Raw genomic sequence first — 26,384 nt, forward strand, 5'->3', positions numbered from 1 at the left:
TGCTCACATTTTTATTTTTTTTTTTTTATTTTTATACCGTAATTGTGCTGGTTAAAATAAAAAAAAAACTTAACTTATCAGAAGACGCGAGCCGAGTTCCTGGCTTCTGACAGGCGAAGTGCATGTAATATCACTCCGCCTGTGACAGGAGCCGGAACTACAAGGCAAGCATCGGCTTGTGCGGCTCCGGAGTGTGTACGCCCGCTGTCTCCTGCTCGGTGAGTTTTTTTTTTTTCTTTTTCTACTAGGTCTTATTTTCGGGGTAGGTCTTATATTAGGGCAGGTTGGGGGGAAAAGTGCTAGGTCTTATTTTTGGGGTAGGTCTTATTTTCGGGGAAACACGGTAGCATAGGTCCAGAAATATTTGGATCTCCTCCAAATTGACAAGTTCAGGTGTTTTTTGTGAAAAATAATTGTAATTCTAATGGTAAAAAGCTATTTAAAATAATTATGTTCTTTCAATTTTTCACATGTTGGAAAGACATAAGATTTGACCAATTTAATGGGGAAGAACTTAAGTGGCCTGCACAGAACCCTGACCTCATCCCTACTGAACACTTTTGGAATGAATTGGAATCCTTTTCATCCATTATCAGTACCCGACCCTAGGTTTTTTATGTGCACAATTGTCCATAGACACACCCAAAAAGAAGATTAGAGGCTGTTATAGGAGGCTGTATTTCATTTAATAATCTCAGCCATAAACCTACCCCAGCTGCTTGTTAAAATTCTGTTTGCCTAAGCTTTTACCCTCTATTCCAATATTTTTTTAACCAGGTTTCCTTCAGGGGCTCCTTGAACCATGAGCCATTGGGACCTCTATGTTCATGCATTCTTCCTACTGACCACCACACTAGTGTACTGTGAGCTCTGGATATATAGTAATTTTAGCAGGGTTTTCGTCTGTTAAAAAAGGTTGGAGAAACACTGGGTTAGCATAATGCACAGTACATGCCTTGACTAGAACTTGAACTTTGTGGAAGACTAAAATATATGTGAAGATAATTATGATAATAAAAAATGTTTTCCAGATACCTTTTTGAAGTTTCTTGTGATGATATTGTATTAAACACAAAAGGAGTGAAAGCAGACACACAGATTAGTACAGGAACATCATAATGGAAAACCAGCCACCCCGTTCATCACCAGGTAAGAGAAGACTTTATCTTCTTGTAAAGGAAGGAAGAATATTGAAGATCCACCTAGATACACACATCCTTTGATATAAAGACATAGAAACAATGTATTCAGTCAGTGTGTGTGTTTCCTACAGATGGATCCAGAAATAACCCAGAGAGATGTCTCCGTCCTCTGTATTCCCAGGGTTCTACACAGGAAGATGGGGAAAACTTTCAAGATGATCAGGTCGATGGAGTGAAGGTTTAAATACTTTGTATAATGTATATGCTTTCTTATTAGATCTTGCCTAATAAATGTAAATATGTGAATTTTAAGGATGAAAATGCTATTAAAATTGAAGTTAAGGAAGAAGAAGAAGAAGAGGCATATGTGATGGGTGATGATCTGTGTAAAGAGGAGGAGGAGGAGGCGGAGGAAATTTCCCCAGAGATCAGTACATGTGAGTAATAAACACTAAATCCATAAATGAGTCCCAGATTCTCCTTCTTCAGTAACTACAACAGTCTCTTCTTTTTCCCTCCCCTGTCAGTAGATCATAATGGGGCGACAATGTGTGCCCAGTGGGGGGGGGGGGGGGGAGGTCAGGATCCATCAGACTATATTAGACCCAGCTCTGCACATCATATTATTGTGTATAAACAGACGTGATCAGTCTCCCCACACACACTCACTGGAGTCCCTCATACATTTCAGTATTATAGTGGGCTTCGCTCATCTTTATTCACAGATCCTGAGGACACCAGAAACACTCCTGAGATGGTAACCAGAGACGTTAAACCTGAAGAAGAGGAACAAGAACATGTGAGGATTAAAGAGGAAGAAGTTCCCTTAGAGATCAGCACAGGTGAATAATGTTAACTGGAATTCTATCCAACCTTTTTTCCTAGTTTTGGATAGACTCATTGTCTATTGTTTTTAGTACTGAATTTTTTTCCCGTTAATCAGCGAGTGCATTTTTAAATGTTTCATATTTTTTGGGGTATGTTTAGGTATATTTTTTTATCTCATGTCTTTGGGGGGGGGAGTTGTTTTAAGTCAGAGGAGCAAAACAGGATACCTGGACTGGATGATTATATTTGTCTGCCTTATTACTGTCCTCTAATTTCTTGTTTACCCCAGATGGCCGATATAAGCAGTACAACATGGAAGATAGTGCTAATATATCTCCAACTGATGATGTAGAAGATGATGTCCTCACATCTGATTCTTCAAAAGAAACCCCTAGTGACCAAAAACTCTATCCAGTATGTCACAGTGTTGCTCTATCATCTGATGCTTCAGCACTTGGAGCTCAGTCCGCTGCTCACTCCCCCCAGAACACGAATAAATCCAGAGAAACTTCTTCTCAAAAAGTTGTGTCAAACAAGAAAAGTCAGAAAGGGAAGAAGCCATTTTCATGTTCAGAATGTGGGAAATGTTTTCCCCGAAGAAGTCACCTTCTTTCCCATCAGATGAGTCACACAGGAGAGAAGCCATTTGCATGTCCAGAATGTGACAAATGTTTTTCCTATAGATCTGGTCTTCTTCTACACCGAAGAACGCACACAGAGGTGAAGCCTTATTCATGTTCTGTGTGCGGAAGGGCTTTTACCCGAAGGTGGATTTTTCTTGAACATGAGAATACCCACACTGGTGCAAAGCCTTATACCTGTACTGAATGTGGAAAGTCTTTTTCCCAGAAACAACGGCTCACCTGGCATCAGGGAACTCACTCATCTGAGAAGCCTTTCCCTTGTGCAGAATGTGGAAAACGATTTACCCACAGAGCCCTACTTGCCACCCACCAGAGGACTCACACTGGGGCAAAGCCTTATTCATGTTCCGAATGCGGGAAGTGTTTTCCTTCTAAACATCACCTAGTTCTTCATCAGAGAGCTCACACAGGTGAGAAGCCATTTTCATGTTCAGAGTGTGGAAAATCCTATACTAAGAGAGGAGACCTTACCTGCCATCAGATGTCTCACACGGGGAAGAAGCCTCATTCCTGTTCAGAATGTGGGAAATGTTTTGCTAAAAGGTCTCATCTAGTCAACCACCAGAGAACTCACACAGGCGTGAAACCTTACTCATGCTCAGAATGTGGAAAGTGTTTTGCAAAAAAGTCCTATCTTACTGTACACCAGACGACTCACACAGGAGTGAAGCCATTCTCTTGTTCTGAATGTGGTGAAAGTTTTTTTTGGAAAATATCTCTTACAAGACATGAAAAAGTCCACACAGGACAAGAGTTACACTTCTGTTCAGAATGTGGAAAATGTTTTACTGACAAATCCATTCTTATTGAGCACCAAAGAATTCACACAGGGGAAAAGCCTTATTCATGTTCAGAATGTGGGAAATGTTTCTCTAGGTGTTCCAGTCTTATTGTTCATCAGAGGACTCACACTGGTGAAAAGCCATATTCATGTTCTGAATGTGGGAAATGTTTTGCTTCAAGAATGTACCTTACAAAACATCAGCGAACTCACTCAGGAGTCAAGCCATTCTCCTGTTCCAAATGTGGTAAAAGTTTTCATTTTAAGTCGTACCTGAATAGACATGAAAAGGTTCACACAGAGGAATCTTGAAGCAGGACATCAGATAATTCACACGGCTGCTCTCTCACATAGTGAATGAGGAATCAGTTTAGCAAGTAATCAAATCTAGGTGTACATACTCGAGGGTAAGCTAGTTTTAAAGTGGAACTCCAGCCAATCTTTGTATTTTTGAAGCAAGATTTAGACTTGCTATGTACAGGCCGATTTTTCCCTTCTAATCATGTTGTAAGTGACCTATTTTTACATCCTCAGTCACAAGTAAAATGGTCAGACATAATGACAAATATTGATTACAAGTACTCAAGTCACTTGTGTATACAAGTATTTGATCAAATCACTTTCAAAACAATCAGAAGGATGGAGCATTATACACGTGTGCTATATTTTAGGACTTCCTACCAATTAGAAGATCAGCCAGATTGTTCAAGCACAAAATTGCCAGTGGTTTTGATTGTGTATACTGAGCCTAGAAGGAACTTGCCCAGACAGCAAAAATAATAAAGATCTAAACCGTCATTATTTTATTAACATTAAAAGGATAGAAAAAAGTTCCATATTGCTGGCTGTGCATCTGTTGGAGAGACTGTCTGAGACGTTTCACTTTGTGTCATGATGGCTGCTGTCATTAAGCAAAAAATGGAAAAGACAAATAGAAATCTACCAATGGTTTATCTTTACTTGCTCCTTCTAAAGTCAAAAGCTTAAGTAGGAGCCCTACATGCACCTGCTTTGTTCAGATTGTGGCCGTAAAGCAATGTGGTTACATGAGTGGTCCTTCAAGTTTTATGTTGAAGTTACAGCGATTTAGGACATTTGACAGATGCCACCCATCACAATGCCTGGCAAGTACAGCTGATTGGCAGCTACCTAACGGGCACCAATCTGAACAAGGTCTTCAAAGTTTCCATATGTGGGATACATTGAATTACTGTTATTTTCAGTACATTTCTATAATTGATAAAGTGATAACTTTTGCTGTCCATGTTCTCTCTGAAAATGAAAAAAAATCACCTCCACCTCCTACTGCTTTTTTTATTTTGCATGCTGGTGAATATGTAGATTGACCCTGGCACTTCAAGGTCAACAACTCTATCTACAGGGAGTGATAAAGCAATAAAACTTCAGAATATCTTTTGCTTCTGGGCCAAAGTTTTCACCGATGTGGCGCCTACGTCAGTTGGTGCCACTGATATAATTTGTTTTGGTAAATAGCATTTCGTTACAGCATTGTTACTGTTTCAAAATGTCATGCCATTGTTGCCAGTCTCCCTTCACAGTTGCACAGCTTTTGCAACTTTTATCAAGGGTTTAGGACTAAAGATTACTATATTAAATCATTATTCCAAGTACTTTTTGTATGTACGGAAGTCCTGACATTTGTTCTCCAAGTGAGAAACAAATGTCATCGCTAAAAAAATTGGAATTGTAAGCTAAATGTATATAAAGCCTTGTGCAATAAGTTGGTGTTATATGACTAAGGTACAAAATAAATAATATCTTTCTATTTTGTATATTAAATTGTTTAACAGTGCAGATGTTTAAACTTTCTTGATATTGTGCATTCCCACAATACACAGCATTTATAGGATGTGTAAAAATCTAAACGTGTTATATAACCTGTTGTGTTGCATGTTGGGAAAACCGTTCTCTGTGCTATATATATTGACGTGCTATATATATATATTGACGAATATCCTCTGACCTGCTCATGTTTTACCTGCAGTCCCTTGTGGCTTTCATCCAGCATAATTTATGAATATGAAGGATTGTGCATTCTGTTCAACTGTGACTGTATCATCCAACTGCTAAGCCGCAAACAACATGACTGGGAGAAGGATGTCGCCAACACAGCCGATTGCACCTCTGGCTACATAATGTAAGAGGAGTAGTGAGCAGGGGTGTACTGTATCTTAGCAATCAGGTGCTGTCCCTTTATCAGTCATTTAACACTTATACACTTATCCTTGTTTTACTAAAATAATTGTTTCAAGGTTTTATTGCACGCATTTGTTGATTTACTGCATGTAGTTTGGAAAAGGTCGTTTCTGCTCCAGCATAACTGACATGATAGGATGAGTGTGAAGGAACTTTAGTGACTTGTTCAAAGCCCTGTCCTTAACTCTACTTCTCATGATTTTTAGGCTTGATGGTCAGGTGTATACCAACTCTTTACTTTAGTGTCTTTATCTTTCTCCTACACAGGATGTTTGCATAGTTTATGTGACTCCGAGCCAAATTAGTGACCGTAATCTCTTATTATATATGTAATATAGCTTGGTCACCTCCTGGATTAATAATCTGCCATTAGCAATCACAGATGAGGTAAAGCATGTATCTTTTTCTCTCCTGTCACCAAATTGTTAGTGTTAGACTGACAACACCATGCTTTAAAGCCCTGATTGGTGCTCACTGTGCTTCCTCTCCCATACCACTTTGTCCTCGTTTGCAGGAGTGTATAGGAAGGTACTTTATAAAGACAGGCATTTTATTGATCAAAAGTGTAAAGAGACTACAGTAAAGATGTAAGTTACATAACACAAAATGGAAGACTGCATGCAAGCCATACTAGAATCCCACAAATATAATTGAGTACACATAGAACAAAAACAATTTGTTTTAATCCTTCAATATATATAATTTTGTTGTACAGAACTAATAAAGTTATTTTTGTTTTTTAGCAATGTTTCTCCTTTTTATAATATAAAACATACAGAGGAAGGATCATGAATTGAGGAAAAGTAGAAACAGAACCATCCAGGGGCACCAAGAGGAATGCAACATTTACTATCAGAAATAATCTATTTACTTTTTTGAATTATGAATGGTTATATGAATGAGCCCCTGTAATCATACCTAAAATACAATAAGAATTTTACATGAAAACATAGCTTCAATAAAAAAATATCACAGACATCATAGTTGTAATATCTGACCCCCTTGCAGATTTTCCTCCCGCTGACCCTGACCATACTAGTGCACACTGTAGGCAAGTACTGGCAATACTGGGGGAAGCAGGAGTTGGACTTTCCTTGATGCGTCAGTTTCTGCAGAAACTTCATCTGAGGATTTCTTTTCAATTGACTGGCATTCAGCAGCCCCTCTCACTTAGGCCCTGATTTATTAAAGCTCTCCAGGGAGCTGGAGGGAATACACTTTCATCAGTGAAGCTAGGTAATCCAGCAAACGAATGGATTCATTCAAAGTCATTGGCTATTTTCTAGCAAATGTTTTGAGTCCTGGACCAGATCCATTCCAGGTTTTCTGGATCACCCAGCTTCACTGATGAAAGTGTATTCTCTCCAGCCTCGGAGAGCTTTAATAAATCATGCCTTTTTTTTTTTTTTTACGTAAGCTTAGATTTTTATTTTTTCCCTAGCATGTGTGCTCATTGGGAAGGTTCCATTTCTATCCTAATATGCACTGTCATTTGAACTGAGACTGGGTAAATTCAAACTGGACTAGAATTGAGGCAGATGAATCCAAAAGACTGAAATTTAACTAAAACAGGATACGGGTTCCTCCACTGGGGTCTAGAACACATGCGCAAATCTATTACCAATTTTAGGATTGAATAAACTGGCCTATCAAAGTGTACAATATTTTGCTCTTCTGATCATCGAAATAGGTTAGAGTGAATCACAGGACTGATCACAGCACCAAAGTGATTTACTTGAGTATTCATACACACAGCACAACTTGTGTAATATTTACAAACACGTCACATTGATGACCTAAAATTATGTTGCCTACTATCAGTCAGCTGTTTAATTCACTTCAGATTCAATCCTTTTATCAGATCAGTGATTAGCTAAGGAGTGAAATTTAGCACTTATTGCCTAAGAGTTCCTTTACCGTAACAAAACAGGAAATGTTGATAAATCTAGCCAATGCACGAATAACGGATATCACTTGTATGTGTCCTTTGATGAGAAACCAGGGTCCCTTTTTGGGCAAAACACTTCCCACATTCTGTACAAGAATAGGGCTTTTCACCCGTGTGAACCCTTTCGTGCCTTGTTAGAGAGGACTTGTAAGAGAAACTTTCACCACACCTGGAGCAAGAAAAAGGCTTCATTCCTGTGTGAGCTGCCTGATGGCTAGCAAGATCTGATCTATTAACAAAACACTTCCCACAGTCTGTACATGAATAAGGTTTCTCCCCCGTATGAGTCGTCTGGTGAATAGAGAGATTGGACTTTTTTGTGAAACATTTACCACATTCGGAACAAGAAAATGGTTTTTCTCCTGTGTGATCTCTGTGGTGTTCAATGAGCAAATGCTCCAAATGAAAACATTTGCCACATTCAGAACATGAGTATGGCTTCTCCCCTGTGTGAGTCCTTTGGTGGTAAGTAAGACTTCTGCTTTGGGAAAAAGATTTTCCACATTCCAGACATGAATAGGGCTTCACCCCAGCATGGGTCCTTTGATGTATGATGAGAGCGGTTTGGCAAGGAAAACATTTGCCACATTCGGAACATAAAAACGGCTTCTCTCCAGTGTGAGTGATCTGATGCAAAATTAGATGGTTTCTCTGGGAAAAACACTTTCCACATTCAGAACATGTATAGGAGTCTTCCCCTGCATGGATTTTTTCATGTCTGGCAAGATACGACTTGATGGGGAAATTTTTACCACACTCAGCACAGGAATATGGCTTCTCTTCTGAATGAGTTTTTTGATGTGTTATAAGATTTGATTTTTTAGCAAAACACTTCCCACATTAGAGCCTAGGAGAGAAAATCTAATAGAGCTTTATGGCTTCTGACTGGGCACTGGGCACATCCTGTCCCCCCATTACTGCCTACTGACAGAGGAGGTGGGAAAAGAAGAGATTGTTGTAGTTACTACAGAAGGAGAATCTGGGACTCTATTCTGGATTTAGTGGTATTACTGACCTGTGCTGATCTCTGGATGGATTTCCTCCTCCTTACATGGATCATCATCACCTATGACAAGGGAGTCATCATCTTCCACTTTAACAACAATCAGGCCTTCATCCTAAATAAGACATTGTCATATATCTGGACAGTGCTTAATGGCTTAAGAGTTTTAATTAGGATCCCCAGTTCCTACTACCTGATAATTCAGGGCAAAGTTATCATCATCCTCCAACGTGGTGTCCTGGTAATACAAAGGATGGGGACCTCTCTCTGGGGTACATCTGGATCCATCTGAAGAAAACACACACTGACTGAATACATTGTTTCTATGTTAGTGGATGAGAGGATGTGTGTATGTAGGTGGATTCTCAATACTCTTCTCTCTTCTTACCCAGAGATGTGCGGGCCAGCCGGTTCTCCATCCAGATGTTCTTCTACAAATCCTTGTGTCCTCCTATGTAGTACTTGAACCTTTATGACTGTACTTGGAACATAAAGTGGTGTGGAAAGATCACTCTGAACTAAATCAACATAAAGTGGGAGAATCTCCCCATTTGGGATCCCAAAAACAGCAAAAGTTGACAAGGTTGACATCTATTACTTATAAATCTAAAAAAGTTTTGGTTTTATATACATTTTAGGGTAAATGAGGAAAAACTGATTAAGGTGATTGTTTAAGTCTGATTGTTTTCTATGGGCAATTAAATATGGTTCTTCCTTCAGATGCCATGATATTTTACGGCTTGCCAAGGCCATACAACATAAGCTGCCCCAAATGTTTGAGCCAGAAGACCTTCTTACATATACCCTCCATTCTAGTGTTTGCCCCCGATCCACTATGGACATTGCACACAACAGCTACTTTATGGTCTGTGGCAGAAAAATGACATAGTATTCTACTCAAGTACAGGAAAGCCTTATAAACCTGCAGAGCTCACCATCCAATGTTCTATACATCAGAGGGCTTTCAGAAAGATGAAGAATTGTTGAGGTGACATAATCCCCCCTATCCAGTCCACAGAAAGAGCTGGGACCCCCTTCCCTTTTCTTATTTTAATAAAAAAAATACATTTTTACCTCCTTCTCAATGTACACACATACTCTCCATCCTGTCACCCTCGTATTTTTACATTTTCAAATCATCTAAGCTACAACAAAATGGCCGCTGGTTCTTGACATCCAGCTCTTTCTATTTATTTAAACAAAAATAAAAGCTGACAGCCAGAAACCCAGAATAAAAAAAATTTCTATTAAAAATATTAAATTATTGTTAATAAAACAAGTAATAAAACAGGAAAAACTAATTTAAACTGCACTACAAGAAAATGGCCACCAGTATTTTGAAGGGAAGTAAATTTTGTTGGAAGCATTACCCTCTAGTACTTGCTAAAACAGCCCAGTGGGCGGGGTTTTCCTTTTAAGGCAGTGCAGAGCGCGCTGTATCTGGTTGTTATGGAGATGTGTGATCAGAAGGAAGGGAGACTCTGTTAGATAGGTTGGCAGACATTTTCTTGTAGCTCAGAGTATTTTTTAGAGTTAAGGTTACAAAGTTCTTATGATTCAGGGTGAGAGACTGCGAGGAGGTAATAATGTCTCAGTTTTGTGAGAGGAGGAAATTTTTATTTTCTCTATAGACAACTAAAACCATCATTAGAGCCATGCTGTTGACTTTAACAAATGGTGTCAGCCCAGGACTATGTAGGTACCATCAAATGGGAGGTTAGTAATGTTCTCCTGTGGTAAATGTGAAAATTCAGGAATAATCTGCTAAAAGGCATCAGAAAACCCAGCCTCAGGGAACTCACATGGTTAGGTCTTATTAGTGCTATGAATATGCAAAATGTTTTACTTTCTTCTCTTTAGGCTTAATAAAAGATTACGGAGAGAAGAGGGCTTTTCCGTGATCTGAAAGTCGGAAATGTTTTACTAATGTTTGTTCTCTCCCACACACTTGGTTTTCGTTTGTTTGCTACGTTACCTTGTTGCACCCCAATATTGTTTATCGATATATGTGTACAGGGGTGTATATGTGTGGATATATATATATATATATATATATATATATATGTATATATCTATATATAGGTGTACGATTGGTACCTCGTGTTCCCATGCATATACATACACTGTGGGCCATATCCTAATAGTTAGGTTTTATATTAAGCAGCATTAAACAAGGCAGGAAAGCATGGGTAGGAATGCTGTGTTTAAACACCGGGATCTGTTTCTCCTGGTAACAGCCACCTGGAGGGGAATGATTAATCAGGGACTCAAAGACCTCACCCAAGGAACAGTAAACAGATAATAAAACAGATGCCAGTAAACCAAGATCTGGTTCCCATAACAAAATGGTCACCATTTGGTCCTTCAAGGAGTAATAAATCCATCAAGCCTGAGTCAGCAGAAGATGGTTGATTAGCTGGACAGGTGGGTTGGGGTGATGACCCAGCTGGACCTTTTGTTGACCCCTAAACTTAGATGACCCCCAGACATTTCAGCTCCAGCTTTCCATTAAGCTGGGGTCCATTAAATTCTTGACGTTAAATTAACCAATCCCAATCTGGGGGGCGGGGTGTCAACCAATAGTCATTTTACAGATGACACCCAGTAACCAATCCAAGAGCCCCAATGATACCTAATAAGAATTAACTGTATTGGACTGGGAGCTAGGGGAATGGTAGCCAGAACCAGAAGCCAGCAGCAGAAGGACCTTGATGTGCCAGAGGAAGCCTGTGAGTATGAGTCACTGAGTAAGCAAGAAATAGTTAGCCATGCAAGAAGCATGGAAGCAAAGGAGAGGTTCTCAGTTCTTAGGAAATCAGGCAACTGGGGTACCCATTTACATTTTAACAGGTAGCGGCTATAAGATATTCCTGAATGCATTCCTACATTATTGTCTTATATGTGTCTGTTATTGTTGTATGTTGTTTTGCTGTTTTGTAACTGCTGCATTATGTACTAACCATTATTAGATTACTACAGAGGTTTACTTACCAACAACATAATTTTTCTTTACTGTATATTTTGTTGATTGAAGTGTCCCTGGACACAACCCGCCCACTCTCCCATCGCAGTCTCGATCGAGTAGGCGGTGTATGTAATCATGACGTCACTATGGGAGAGGTTTCTCCCCCTTTGAGTGACACCCGGCTCTCTGCGCATTTGGAGTAGGGAGCTGGTAATTTTAGTGGTCTGCGGGACTGAAAAGGTACAATATAGATTCAATACTCCTTGAAAATATAAGGTTAAATGGGTTAAGAAAGGTAATATTTAAGGTAGTAGTTAAGGTAGTAATAAATCTATTTTTTTTTTGTGTGCTAATGTTTGGGAATTTTTTGTTGTTGTTGTTACTGTCACTTGTTACTTGTTGTTGTTGTTTTGTCAGAATGTCTCTGACAAAAGCACACAGTTCTATTTTTTTATTTTATATCTGATCCATGTTCCTTTGATTGGGAAGGTGTGATTACTTGAATTACTCAAGGGTGAGGAGTAATATTTTCCATAATCTGAGAAGGCCAACTGACTTGGTTCATACCTGTTATCAGTGACAATATCCAATTTCTGAAAAGATCCCTTTACTTTGTTCACACCTGATATTGATAATATTTTTCATAATCTAAGAAGATCCCCTTACTTTGTTCATACCTGTAATCAGAGTTACCCCACAATGGGAAAATATTACCACTTTGTCATAAGGGGTGTTTAATTTCTTCACACTTTTATTGATTGAGTATTGATTATGAGCAACTTCCCAGTGCAGTCTGATCCATATTGGTTTTAGATAATGAGTTGAAAGGATCAGACCTGTTTATGAGTACAGATATACTTAGACTGATGGGACCTCAGTGAATAGTGAGTAATATAAATCAGTACTATTATTCTTTGAGTAACTGCCTGAGGCTAGCCTCCACTGAGGACATCTTCCTGAGACACACTTTTCTGGATTCTCCTCCAAGTTTGCTTCTGGATTACCTTGTTTTGCGTCATTGCAATTGTGACCTCTCCCGGAGGAACAGGAATTATTCAGTGTATCCAAATGCCCAAGCCATGGGGTATGTACAATATCGAGGTCTGCAGCAGTTGGTAATGGTCAGTTCTCAGCCAGGGATTCTGCCAAACTGGACGCATACTCCTGTACACAGTCGGTGTTGCTGATACAGGATAAAACGGAAGGCTCAGTCACGTGCACAGCACTGCACAGCAGAAGGCATGCAAAAGGAAATATAGCAGTCCACAGCTAGGACTTTAGCTGCATACGGCCATTTTTTTCTGTGTGTCTCATTCTACCTCGGGACCTTCCTGCCTTTTTAGCTGCGTGTACATGATCACTGCACTCCTCCTCCTCATATAATGGTAAAGGGTTAAATACCCCTGAGAAGAGATACTTCTGGCTGAATTGTATGGACAAAAAGTGCAAATAGCTTTTATTCCAGAGTCTCACTTCCGCAGTGACAAAATCCCTAAACTCTGGAATAGGAGATTCCTGCAGTGTATCATAGCTGTACTGACGCCTCCGAATCTAAAGGGGTCAGTATGTTGGTGGCCTCTTCGGTCGCCTGGTAACTTAAGAAGCAGTTGTGGTGTCAGGAGGGTAGATTTTTATTTGTTAAAGGTTTTCTTGATGAATGCATGGTGACCTTCGCCTCCATATATCTTCCAAATACTGGGCAGGCCTCATTTTTAGGTAAAATCCTAGAGAAACTGGAAAGTTTTAAAGAAGGCATCTTGATTTTAGTAGGGGACTTTAACTTTACCCCTGATTGGGCATTAGACACCTCCCACAGCTGTTGCAATCCTCCCTTCCCCCGTAACTATAGACAGATCCTGAACGTCTTATCTAACCATAGACCACTAGAAAAATGGCGGACCCTCATGCATTGTCTAAATACAGGTGAATGTTCTATGAACACGACAACAAGAGCGGCCGCATGCTAGCCAGGGCCCTCTCTGTGCCCAAAAAACACGCTCATTTATCACTTTTTTCACGGACGGCAGCAAACATAAACTTTATCACACTAATGACATAGCAGAATCTTTCCTTCAATATTAGGAGAAACTTATATCTCAGGACCTCTCTCCCCATCCAGGGTGAGAGAGAAAGTGCAGTTGATCACAAAATATCTCTCCGAGTGTCAAATGCCCTCCCTCTCTGTCTATAAGAAATGTGTTAGATGCACCATTTCCGCTGGGGAACTCCGAGTGGCAAAAAGGGATACTCCCTCTGGCAAAACTCCCAACCCGGATGGTCTGCCTCTATTGTATTACAAGACCTTTCAGAATATCTTGGATTCCCATTTCATCTCTGCCTATATTCATATAACCGAAGCTGGTTTTTCTCTGGACTCTCTTCGAGCTATCATTACAGGAATCCCCAAAGAAGGCAAGGATCCTTCGTCCTGTGCAATCCTAAACTTTTTACCAAAATCCTTGCATCCAGATTGATTAGGATCATTCGCAACTCCATTCACCTAGATCAGGTGGGCTTTATGCCAGGCAGGGATGCCAGAGACAACACGAATAAGGTACTAAACTGGATACACTATGCCACATCTAAGCAAATCCCACTTATGTTATTGTCCACTGACACTGAAAAAGTCGTCGATCGGGTTGATTGGCTATATATGGACACCACCTTACTACATATAGGCCATGGTCCACAAATGTTATCATGGATCCGGGCTATATATTTTCAACCCACGGCTATGGTTAGAGTAAACAGGCTACTGTCCGCACCTCTCTGCATTTCTAACGACACACGCCAGAGATGTCCTTTGTCTCCCTTGATTTATATTTTGACGCTAGAGCCCCTTTAATGCAAAATTCGTGCCTCCTGCACCATTGAAGGGTTGGAAATGGGATGTACAGCTCAGAAAATAGCAGCCTACGCGGATGATTTACTATTCGCTGTAACCAATCCCACTGTCTCACTGCTGAATATCATGAAAGCTTTGAGTGAGTACAGCTTCCTGTTCAACTGTAAGATTAACAACACCAAGTCAGCAGCGTTAGATCTATCATTACCGGCCACAATCAGTGCATCTTAAACAATCCTTCGCCTTTCATTGGGAATCTCATGCAATCACATAACTGGGCACAACAATACCCTAAGTACTTTCCAAGGTGTACACCCGAAATTATCCCCTGCTGCTTTTCACATTGAATAGGGACTTAGGAAAACAGGATAAATCAACTTTTTCCTGGCTAGGACGTATTAGCATTATAAAAATGATTTCTATACATTTTTTAAACCCTTACGATAAAGGTTCCATGTTCCAAGATATATGGCGTAGCAAAGCCCCTAGACTTTGCAGAACTCTGCTTTTGCGATCCAAAACTGAAGGGGGATTGGGATTCCAAACATGTTCGATTATTACTTAGCAGTGCATCTGATTTGTGTTTTGAACTGATTTGTGTTTTGAACTTTAGAATGCGGGTTCTAAACAATGGGTATCAAGAGTCAAGCAGAAAAGTGTCCAATACATGTTTTTTTTTGGTCACAATTTACTACATCCAATGAATACAATAGCTATTTCACCTAAATCTAGATTACTGGAGACACACACTGCCTGTCTATCTCCATATTCTTATCCATATTTGAGACATTCCCCTCCTGCTTCTACGAGGTCTCCCCTATTTGCGGTTCCCCATTAATAGAGTTTGTTCCCCCCGCCCATACTTTCTATTTGTGTTTGATATGATTCTACATGTCAGTTTATCAGTGTTTCTGTACCATGTTATTTATGAAACTGAATACCATAATTTATATGCAGTTACAAGGTTTGCACACTTTTGATTGTTTCATAATGTCTTTATTGATATTGCATTTTTGCTATCCCTTCTCCGTTTTTTTTCTGTACCCCCTGAATAAAATAAATAAAGCATGTTTAAAAAAAAACAGAACAATGCAGGAACGCATGGGGAGGAATGTTGTGTTTAAACATTGGAATAAAATTCATAATTAACAACCTGGTTTGTCCCTCTCGTTAGTTTTTATTATTTGGATGTTTCACCCTCTATTAGTCATTATCCAGGAGTTCAAGCAACTGCAGCCCTCTCTGAATACCCTGGTTAAGCTAGCCCTTTTAATCCTATGAAACTGAACATATTGTAAGATCTATCCTGTGCGAATAAACCTCTTCAGGAGCTTTAGTCGTGTCTTCCATTGAGTCGCCCATTCCATTGCGTTGTCTATATGTGGGCGCTGCTCCTATGTAAGCTATTGCCATTCCAGTATGGTAATTACATAGCCGCAGCAGTTGAAACAGAATATACTCAGAGAACATATTGTGTTAAACCCCAGAAAACTATCCTGCAGGACCAGCCGTTTTTATGTTCGGATTGTGGTAAAAGTTTTCCTGTTAAAATGGTATCTAATGAATCATGAAAAAGTTCACACAAGATAAATTATGTAGCATGAATGCAGGAAAAGTCTTATTTGATGGCATCTAATCAAATCAGCATTGGATACAACTGTATCTGGTTTACAGAGATCTTTTCTTTAACTTGTCTTTATCCTGGTAAAAAATTGCCAGTGTCAGGGTAGCAGTTGGGAGAAGATATGTACTTGGCCTTTTAATAAACCACTAGTTTACAATGGAATTTGATTTTCACAGTTATTACTAGTCCTGGATGAGCTCCTTCGCCTTTGTTTTTTTTTGTCTCGACACAATATGTAAACTGGGTTTGCATGTAATGAATTTTGGAAACTTAAAAACCTGCTTCCCAAGACCACTGTCAGCTACTAGGTAGCATAAACGAGAAACTAAACTGCATTCAAATAGTCGAACAGAGGACAAGACACTTACCAACATTATTGCCCTTGTGATCATTTTCCATAGCTGACCAACCATGCCTTGTTCTGCACTGGGTTTTTATGTGGAAGCAGCCATCTTTGTTGAAACAGGGCTTTTCATCAATGAAGAAGCTGGAAAGGTTTGGACAGCATATATCCACCTAATGGATGAAAAAGAAGACAGACCAGATCTTAAGGGCATTGAAGTGGGGGGGAATACACACAAAATGATGATCCTTGCTGACGATAACCTAACCTTAACCTCCCCCCATACCTCCCTTCCTAACCTTTTTCGATCTTTGTCCAGTTTTGCAAAACTTTCTGGATTATATGTTCACGAAAGTAAATCTATGGCTCTTAATGTGTCTCTTTCCCCACAGGTGCTGAAAAGTGTGCAGACCAACTTCGATTTTCAATGGGTAACCAATCTCTCATATTTGGGAGTTTACTTGACTGCCTTGTATCATACCTTATATGAAGCTAACTACCAAGAGCTTCTGCGGGATCTTCATTCTTTTTAGAATCTTGGACCAAGTTCAGTATTTCTTAGTTTGGCAGGATTTCTGCTATCAAAATGACATACCTGCCCAAACTCCTCTATTTTTTCCGGGTTATTCCTATCCAGGTGCCTCCCTGAATGTTACAAAGATTGCAAGCAGCGGTATTTAAGTCCATTTGGGGTCCTGTCAGGCCAAGGGTAGCCTGGAAGATTATGTTTCGTAGGGAAGATAGGGGGGTTTGGCAGTACCACATCTTACAAAGTATTAGTAGGCAGCTCAGATAGCCCCTCTGGCTAAATTCCATGCCATCAATGAGATCCCGCTATGGGTGCACGTAGACATCCTGCATTACGCTCTGCTTACCATTTCCAATATATTGTGGATTCCTTGTACCTTGCGTCCCTGTGGATTGTCTAAACCATTGACTCTTTCACTTAAAGTGTGGGACTTGGTAAAATCGAAAGATAGGTTAATGTGGCTCTTGCTAATATTTTGGGGAACCCTATGTTTCTCCCAGCTATGGAGTGTCTGCAATGGTGGAAAAAACAGAATTTAACTGGGGTAATGGCCTTTTTATCAGGAAGGAGTGTTATACCCTTCCAGCACATTAAAGGGAATCACAAGGCTCCTAACCTTGTGTTTTTTTCATACATGCAAACTAGACACTTTATTTCCTCACTGCTTCGAGTCAATGAGAGCCTCTGGGGTCTAACGTACTTTCAAAGGGCATGTAGGGATGACCTCATTGCTAAAAGACTTATATCTTCACTAGTACATATGGTAGATGGCCAGTACTCTAAGTGATATAAATATAAACTATTGGAGAAATTAGCGTCTCTTTATGGCAAGCTTAATTAAAACTGGATAAAATCTTTAATTTAATTTGTATAAAATAATCCTACAAACATGACAATATACATAAATTAGGGAGTATCTTCTGTGTTTACTGTACATATTACACAATCTTTAGCAATGTATAATATTGATGTGTTTTGGAATGGATAACCGACGTGTTTCGCCCTCATGGGCTTCTTTAGAGGACAGCGAGACTCTACAATTCAATAAATCATGGTAAGTACACATACTATAAACCATCACTAAAAATACATAATGTTAGATTCTTTTTGGCAAGCAGTAACTCACTTGATATATTAACCCGATAAATATTACTAATGATGGGATGAAAGATCAGACGCTGAACTCACATCAAGGACCAGAGTTTTAGATAGCAGGTAAGAAGGTTGGATAAGCTCTATGGAAACCACTAAAATTCATATTATGAACTGACATTGTCAAATCAATTAAACTTACTTGGACGGTATGGTAGTTGGAGTAACCTATTAAATGTTCATTTCCTGAGTTGAATTCATAAGAGTTGGGAGTGTTCTATGGAAAAGCGAATGTTTACTTCAGCTAAACCCCCAATGTGCAGCAGGTTAGGAACAAAATGTTTTGAGTCCTAGTAAATGAAAAGATGGGAGTTTTACTGAAGGCCTCTGTTCCCTAATTTAAAAAATATGGTCGCCATGGATTGAATAATATATGCCTATAGGTTGGAATCGATCATTGTTGATTATATAGTCCTACTACTGACCAAGTATGGGGTACTTTTTTTTCTTTTTGTTTTATTTATTTTGGATTGTTTTGCTGCCTACTTTCCTTTCCCTATCTTTTCTTTGTCATTTTGTTTTTGTGTTGTTATATGTTATATGTATTAATAATGTTATTTAGGTTTATATATAAATGTCTCGATATGAGGCATTTTATTTTGTTTGTTCAAATGTTTGTAAACTGAAAATTAAAAAAAGAAATTGAAAAGAAAAAGCAAATATTTCAATGATAGACATAAGGTATTTATTATCAGAAAATGGTAAGATAATGCAATATATTAGTTGTCCACAAGATGGCACACCTGAGATGAGTTCGGTAGGGAACCTAATAAAACTATTGGTGAAAGATATCTGTATTCCTGCTAGGGTTAAATCTTTAAATAGATGAAAAGCAATTTGATAGGTAAACCATAAGGTTTCATTCGATGTAGCTGATTGTTGGGTTTTCTGATCAATTGTTGTTCCTTGATCCAGGGGCGTTTTGAACATTTTCCACATTTGCGGTGGTAGTAATTGTGATGTATATTGTTGGGGAGGAATAAAGTGACTACTAACTAAATTATCTTTGAGAGAAGCTGATTTTCTAAATGTGATTGAAGGGGATGATTGAAGAAGTTTGGACACTTTGGGGTCCGACATCAGAATATGCCAATGCTTCTTCAATATTTGTAAAATTTCTTTATGTTGGTTGTTGAATTTGGTAATCATTCTGACTTGTGTGTCAGGGGTGATCGGTTTGTTTTTAGTTAATAGGGATATGCAGTTTTTTGCAGTATGGTACGCCTTTTTGAGAAGGCTTCTACTGTGTTCCCTATTAAGTAGTCTATTTTGTAATCCTTTAGCTTCCATTTCACAGTCTGTATCTGTAGTACGGTTGCGTCTAAGTCTAATGTATTGACTTAGAGGAATACTTAATTTAAGAAATTCTGGATATGCACTATGATAGTGTAAAATAGTGTTGCCTGCCGTTTCCTTTCTATTTAAAGTAGTGTAGATGGAATTTTCATCAGATATGATCACATAGGTATCTAGAAATGGTAATTTAGTTCTACTACAAGCCATAGTAAACTTTAAGTTGAAAGTATTATTTTGCAATCCGTTAGATTGTAAGAAATCATGCAAAAGGTTTTCGGGGCCTGCCCATACCAGGAAGATATCATCGATATATCTTCACCATAAAACTATATGGGGAAGATAAATCGAGTTTGCAGGATTAGTAAGAAGTAGTTTCTCCCAGATAAAGATTGGCATACATGGGGGCACACTTTGTGTCCCTTGCGACACCCTGTTTCTGCACGTTAGTACCCTTCCTTAAACATAAAAATATTTCTGGTCAGTATATATTGTAACAAACTTGTAATAAATTCAGGGGCCATTTTGGGGATAGTAATCATTAAGGTAATTAGAAATCATCTTATCATGACGAATGCTGCTGTATAAGCATTGTACATGGATAGTCACTAAATAAGAATTCTATTAGTATGAATAGAGTAAATCCATTGTGTTCTTGACATGGGATGATAAATTGAGCACTATGGGTCTCAGGTAAGAATCCACCAGCGGCAATGTATTTTGGGTAGTGTGTGGAAAGTTGGGGTTACGGGATTTTTTTTAACATAAAGATAGTCGTTCATATTTTGATTGACGGTCCCATCATTTACTGCAGTAGTAATGATGGTGTAATATTCTTCATAAAATGATTTAGTGATGTCACCTGCGATTTTCTTTTACCACTCAGGGTTACGTAGGATTCTGTAGCATATATTTTCATACTGTTCAGTGCTAAGAATTACAATATTCCCTCCCTTGTCGGAAGGTTTTATTATAATATCCTTATTGGCTTTCAACTTTTTAAGAGCTTTCTGATATTTGGGGTCCAAATTTTTTTCCTACCTATAAGGTCTGTCAACCATTTTTTCAATGTTCATTGTAACTAAATTCAAAAAGGTATGTATATGAGGGTACAGTGAAGTTTGTGATAGATTTAGGACGTCTGAATGGGAGTTGCAGGTACGTGGAGTCATCAATAGTTGTAGCTGTTGTACTCTACTTGTCACTTATTTATTTTCCTCCAATAATTGTTGGAGGATCTTGAGATTTTTAATGTCTTGAATGTTGAAAGTATCGAATTCCTTTGGTAAGGATAGTTTGAGGTAGGACAAACAAGACATTTTAAAAGCAAGATTACGGAAAAAAAGATTGAGGTATTTTTCTTCCTAATGATTTACCATACCTTGTCGTAAATTAATTTAATTTTTAGCATAATTTTAAACAAAATTACAAAATCGTGTTAGCTGCAGGATTGGACAAGCTGAAGCTAGTATAAGGACAGATTCTGGTAATTAGGTTAATGGTCCTTTAGGTTAAAGGATCTTTCACAATCCTTTCCAACGAGAAAAGACTGCACGATGCATGAACGATGCTGTACATACAGCACCGTTCATGCTCTATGGAGAGGGGAGGGGGAGAGCGACGGAGCGGCACCCTGCTGCGCGCTCTCCCCTTCCCTTTCATTAGGATCGGTCGTCGTCCATCGTCCATGGATCCGCCAGGTCGGTCGTCGGACCAAGGACGACGACCGACTGTACACACGGCAGATTTTCGCCCGAAAGAGAATTCAGAATCTGGGTAGATACAGTTTATATATACCCTAATTTTTATATTTTTGTGTTTTGTTATTATGCTAATGTATTTAGCATATTGAAAATATATTCTGCATGCAACTAAGGTGTGCAAACCATTAACAGGTGGAAAACATTTTTCTATTAATGGGAAATGTCAGATTTGATAATTTCCCCCAAAACTTCTCACTAAATATCAGCATGTATGTTTAATTAAAGTTAGTTGGGCTGTACATAGTTGATTATTCACATAATTTTCACAAGAAGTAAATGAGCCAGAAAAACAAGCTACTAGGAGAAAACAAAAGTGAAAATTTTTGCTGCAAACATTAAGGATAAATTACTCCACAGTGCTTGCAGCTACGGCTACGGAGGTCAGTGAGGGCTTGTATTAAAGCTTTTTATCTTCTTCTTGTTAATGAATATGTAAAAATAAATGCATAACCTTGTTACAATTTTTGTTTAGGAATCTGCAAGCCCTTCCATTTAAATCATTTTATTGCACATGGTAAACAATTGTGTTTGTTTCACTTTCAAGGCACAGAACTGAGAATATCAAACATCACATGTGTGAGACCTTCGATGTCTGACAAGACTTGCTTTGATTCAGGTAAAACATTTTCCACATTTGGACCAGGGATGTAGACACTATGATATGTAGATACCCCCCTTTGAATTATTTTATCCTTAAATTAAACAGTAGTAATAACAGTAATAAGTAATAATACTTATCAACAGTAATAATAAAATACATTTAAAAAATATGTATGAATCTGTCAGTCACTACTAGATTTATCAGTCAAGCATGTCCCACATTCTTAATATTATTACATCTTCTCACCTAAAAACACTTGGGAATACCTTTGGAATGTTAAAACCCTTTCCATAATGTTGAACACTATAGCTCCTTCACCAAATCCATGGTTTTCTGGCAGATAAAGTATTTCCTATTGAAAAAAAGTTCCATTCATGAAAATGTTTTTTCTCCTTCATGAGCTCTATGATGTTTTATAAGCAAATGTTTGAAGGGAAAACACTTCCCACACTCTGAACATGAATAGGGCTTCTCCCCTGTATGAATCATCTTATGACAGGCAAGGCTTTTAGTCTGGGAAAAAGATTTACCGCATTCCAAACACAAATACGGCTTTAGTCCCGTATGAGTTCTCTGGTGCACAATAAGTGCGTTACGCCAAGTAAAACATTTCCCGCATTCTGAACAGGCATAAGGCTTCTCCCCTGTGTGAGTCAGCTGATGCGAGGTAAGATGGACCTTCTGGTTAAAACACTTTCCACATTCTGAACAGGAAAATGGCCTTTCTCCTGTATGAGTCCTCTGATGGTATCTGAGATGGTCTCTCTGGGAAAAACACTTTCCACACTCTGAACATGTGTGTTCTCCTGTATGAAGTTTTTCATGTTTGACAAGGTAGGACTTAATAGGGAACTTTTTTTCACATTGAGAACAGGAATAAGGATTCTCCCCTTTGTGGCTTATCTGGTGTACAGTAAGATTGTATCTCCGAGTAAAAGATTTCCCACACTCAGAACATACATATGGTTTCTTCCCTTTTTGACCCTTCAGTTGAGAAGGCAAATTGTCTTTCTCACCATATGGTTCACCACTCCGGTATGTGTCCTCAGGTGTAAGACCATCAAAACTCCCACTGACTATGGGGGGATTGTATAATAGTTCGGGACTTGGCGTTGCTAAGGGCACAGTTTGAATCATGTGGTTTGCCTCTGGAGACTTGGATGTGATTCCCTTATCTTCTTTTTTATTGTCTGCAGATATATCAGGCTGTTCTTCTGTGTAGCTTCTGTATTTTCCATCTGGAAGTACAAAATATATATTCTTTTTAACATTCAAACAACCATTAGTCCAGTTCTGAACACCAGTGGTTATCATCATGCTCTACTCTCACAGTAAAATGTTGTAAAAAGTAGCCGTGAAGACCACGCTCCACCAGCCAAAGCTGCGGACCACCTGGTTGGTGACCGCTGGACCGAGGATGGAGAGAGGGGAGGCCCACATAGAGAAATTAACTTTTTGAGGAAATGAGCAAAAAGAAAGGATTCCATGTCTCCCCTGCAATGCCAAGAAAAGAACAGATTGCTGGTTTGGAAACAGCATTATAGGCTGCTATTTGCATAAGAATATAATAGGCCCATCCTGCCCATGCGACAGGTCCATTTTTATTTGGACAATGAGGTATATTAATGAAACAGTGCCATTCTATTAGGCAAAGTTGGCCAACTTATATAGTTACATAGTAGGTCAGGTTGAAAAAAGACATAAGTCCATCAAGTTCAACCTCTAGGGAAATAAATATATCCCAGATATAAAACCTATAAATATATCCCAGATATAAAATAAAAGGAATGGAGGAGTCAGAGAGATTAGCTGAACTGAATCTATTCTCCCTTGAGAAGAGACGTATGAGGGGGATATGATCACCCTGTATAAATATATAAACGGTCCATATAGAGAACTCTCTTCCCAATTATTCACTTTGAGATCATTACAAAGCACAAGTGGGCACTCTTTGTGTCTGGAGGAAAAAGAAGTTTAAGCTCCAGATAAGGAAGGGATTCTTCACTGTAAGGTCTGTGAAAATGTTGAATCGGCTCCCTCAGGAAGTAGTTTCAGCAACTACTATAGATTGCTTTAAGAAAAAGCTGGATGTTTTTCTAATAGCACAGAATATAACTGGGGATTAAGGCTTTAAAGTAAAAATAACAGTGACCATTGATCCAGGGAACATCGGATTCCTTCATGGAATTCCCCTGTTGAAGCAAATTGTACCAGGGTTTATTTTTGCCTCCTCTGAGCCAACTATGTCTTATGGGGTTTTATATCTAGGATATGTTTATTCACCAGTGGATGAACCTAGTGGACTTATGTCTTTTTTCAACCTGACCTACTATGTAACTATGCAACCTCCACCAACTATCCACTGTTGGTCTTATCATAAAGTCAGGGCTTTTTTGTAAGAAAAAAGGTGCTGGAACACATATTTTGTTAATCCTTCAGAGTCCAGACACTATTTGTCCCCCCCCCCCCCCCCAGATACGGTGCCAGATCTTTCCCCCAGAAAGCACTCCATACAGGAGTATGTGAGGAAAAGAGAGTGAGAAAAGCTTATATGAGGGCTTTAGAGTTGTAATTCTCCTCTGGAAAATCCATCAAAAAAAGGTGCCGGAACTCTGTGCCGGTGCGTTCAATGAGAAAAAAAGCCCCGCATAAAATATAGAAATTCTAAAATGGAGGAAAGCAAAAAAATAATATTATAGTGAAAAACAAGATAACTTTTTGTGAATATTTGTGTTTTTGACTCACCTGTGCCGATCTCTACAGAAATTTCCTCCTCCTTAACTTGTACACATCCTTCTTCCTCCTCAACTTTGATGCTCCCCTGGGTGTCTCTAGGGTCTGTATAGAAAGATGAGAGTGAAGCCCCCTGTACTGAGCTGTATGAAACACCCCAGAGAGTGTGGGTGGAAGGAGATCAGTCACACCCCAAAAGTGAGGAAGCCTAAGAGAGGAGGTCTAATACAGGCTCCTGAACCCCCACTAGGCACACACTGTCCCCCTATTATTGTCCACTGGTGAGGGTAGAAGAAGAGATTTTTGTAGTGACTAAACAAAGAGAATCTGGGACTGGATTTGGTGTTTGTTACTCACATATGCTCTGGATTGCTACTCACATTTGCTTGCAAAAATTCCTGAAGAGATTTCCTCCTCTTTAGAAAGGTCATCATCAATCTTTTCTTCCTTTTTAACAACAAACAGGCTTTCAATCTAGATCAAACAAAGCACTTTATATTTTACTTGTGTATTATGATGACAGAAAACATCAGTTTAAATTGAGATCTTCCATCCTATCTACCTGATCCTCCTGAGAGATCTCCTGATCTTCCTGTATTGAGTTCTGGTAATACCGAGGTTGTGGACATCTCTCTGGGGTATTTCTGGATCCATCTGTAGGAAACACACACACACTTACTGATATAGATGTATCCTCAATACTCTTCTCTTCTTTAGAAGATATTAAAGTTTCCTCTTACCCGGTGATGTGAGGGGTGGTTGGCTCTCCATCATGACGTTCTTCTACAGATCCCTGTGTTCTTCTAAATACTTTCACTCCTTTGTTTCTGCTTTAGTAGTGTTCGCTCCACCTAAATGAATTTTACAAAATAGCATTTCAAAAACATCTTTATGAACATGCACAGGTAATCAAAAAAAGTTTTAAATCTTCTGTGCTGTCCCACTTATCAACCTACTCAAAGGAGGCCTTATTTATTGTACAGCACTATGTAATCTTTATATATAAAAATAAAAAACTATAAATTATAGTTACACTTTGGGACAGGAAGTGAAGAGTAGTTTCCTTAATGGTACTACTCTTTCCTCAAAGCGCTACTTTAATTCTTTATGGGTGTATAGGACGCTTAGCACAGAATAAGCCCCCAGTACCAATATCTCACCATTAATTGTCTTACACCTCAGAGGACTTGCAGGAAGATGATTTGTTGAGGTGGCATGATGCCCCATCCAGAGAAAGTGCTGGTATGCCTTTCTCTCCCCTCATTTCCTAATAAAATGACATTTTTACCTCCTACTCCTCACTAGGTACACATTCTTCACTCTGCAAAAAAATCCTCCAAACATCTTCAGTGAGCTTCAAGAAAATGGCCAATGTCCCTGTCACACTAATGTATTTTCACTTACTTTCATTTGAAAAATAGAATAACATCTGCTTAAACTACTGCAGCTAACTGATCTATTTGTTTTTTTTTATTTTGTTGCTAATAATTCTATAGGTAGTTGGAAGGCTGAGCTACAACAAAATGGCCACGACACAAAAGGAGACAGTGGTTTGTTTTAGAGTTGCTCTCTAGTGGTTCTTCTGTGCTTATACCCTGGTGGGCGGGGTTTTCCTATTAAGGTCGTGTGAGTACCCTGTGCACTTTCTTTCCCCGCTCAGCTGTGTCTGGTTGCTATAGAGACGCGTACGTACAGCGACAGAAGAGTCTGACAGAAAAGTTGGCTGCCTTGTTTGATTATTTGAGAAATAGAATATTGGAACAAACTTTTCTCTGGTTTTAGACATTGCTTGTGAGTCTAAGTAGTGTGTGCCCAGTCGGGCGGAGGCAATAATTTCTTGTTATTCTCTACACTCTCTGGGCCTGATTTATTAAAGCTCTCCAAGGCTGAAGAAAATACACTTTCATCAGTGAAGCTTGGTGATCCAGCAAACCTGGAATAAAGTTTCAATAAAGTTCTTCAAACTCATTTGC

General features: G+C 38.9%; 2 protein-coding genes and 1 long non-coding RNA gene across 3 annotated transcripts in view; 2 read left to right on the forward strand and 1 right to left on the reverse strand.

The window, feature by feature from the left end:
- Window positions 1–6,354, forward strand: part of LOC140338970 (uncharacterized) — a 50,000-nt gene extending 43,646 nt beyond the window's left edge. The window contains exon 12 of the mRNA XM_072423375.1: window positions 2,755–6,354. Within this exon, the coding sequence (XP_072279476.1) occupies window positions 2,755–3,707 (953 nt within the window). The 3' untranslated portion in view covers window positions 3,708–6,354. The remainder of the gene's footprint in view (window positions 1–2,754) is intronic.
- Window positions 6,355–7,557: 1,203 nt separating this feature from the next.
- The window catches only part of LOC140338893 (uncharacterized), a 38,785-nt gene continuing 19,958 nt past the window's right edge, over window positions 7,558–26,384 (reverse strand). The window contains exons 9-17 of the mRNA XM_072423212.1: window positions 25,152–25,194; window positions 24,974–25,065; window positions 24,792–24,885; window positions 24,424–24,516; window positions 22,057–22,916; window positions 18,164–18,238; window positions 17,216–17,380; window positions 16,366–16,513; window positions 7,558–8,402 (exon numbers count right to left, since the gene is read on the reverse strand). Of these exons, the coding sequence (XP_072279313.1) occupies window positions 7,558–8,402; window positions 16,366–16,513; window positions 17,216–17,380; window positions 18,164–18,238; window positions 22,057–22,916; window positions 24,424–24,516; window positions 24,792–24,885; window positions 24,974–25,065; window positions 25,152–25,194 (2,415 nt within the window). The remainder of the gene's footprint in view (window positions 8,403–16,365; window positions 16,514–17,215; window positions 17,381–18,163; window positions 18,239–22,056; window positions 22,917–24,423; window positions 24,517–24,791; window positions 24,886–24,973; window positions 25,066–25,151; window positions 25,195–26,384) is intronic.
- The window catches only part of LOC140339165 (uncharacterized), an 8,353-nt gene continuing 8,038 nt past the window's right edge, over window positions 26,070–26,384 (forward strand). Inside the window, exon 1 of the long non-coding RNA XR_011922385.1 lies at window positions 26,070–26,202. This is a non-coding gene — a long non-coding RNA (uncharacterized lncRNA). The remainder of the gene's footprint in view (window positions 26,203–26,384) is intronic.

The sequence above is a fragment of the Pyxicephalus adspersus genome, chromosome 10, assembly GCF_032062135.1.
Source record: "Pyxicephalus adspersus chromosome 10, UCB_Pads_2.0, whole genome shotgun sequence".
NCBI classification, from domain to species: domain Eukaryota; kingdom Metazoa; phylum Chordata; class Amphibia; order Anura; family Pyxicephalidae; genus Pyxicephalus; species Pyxicephalus adspersus.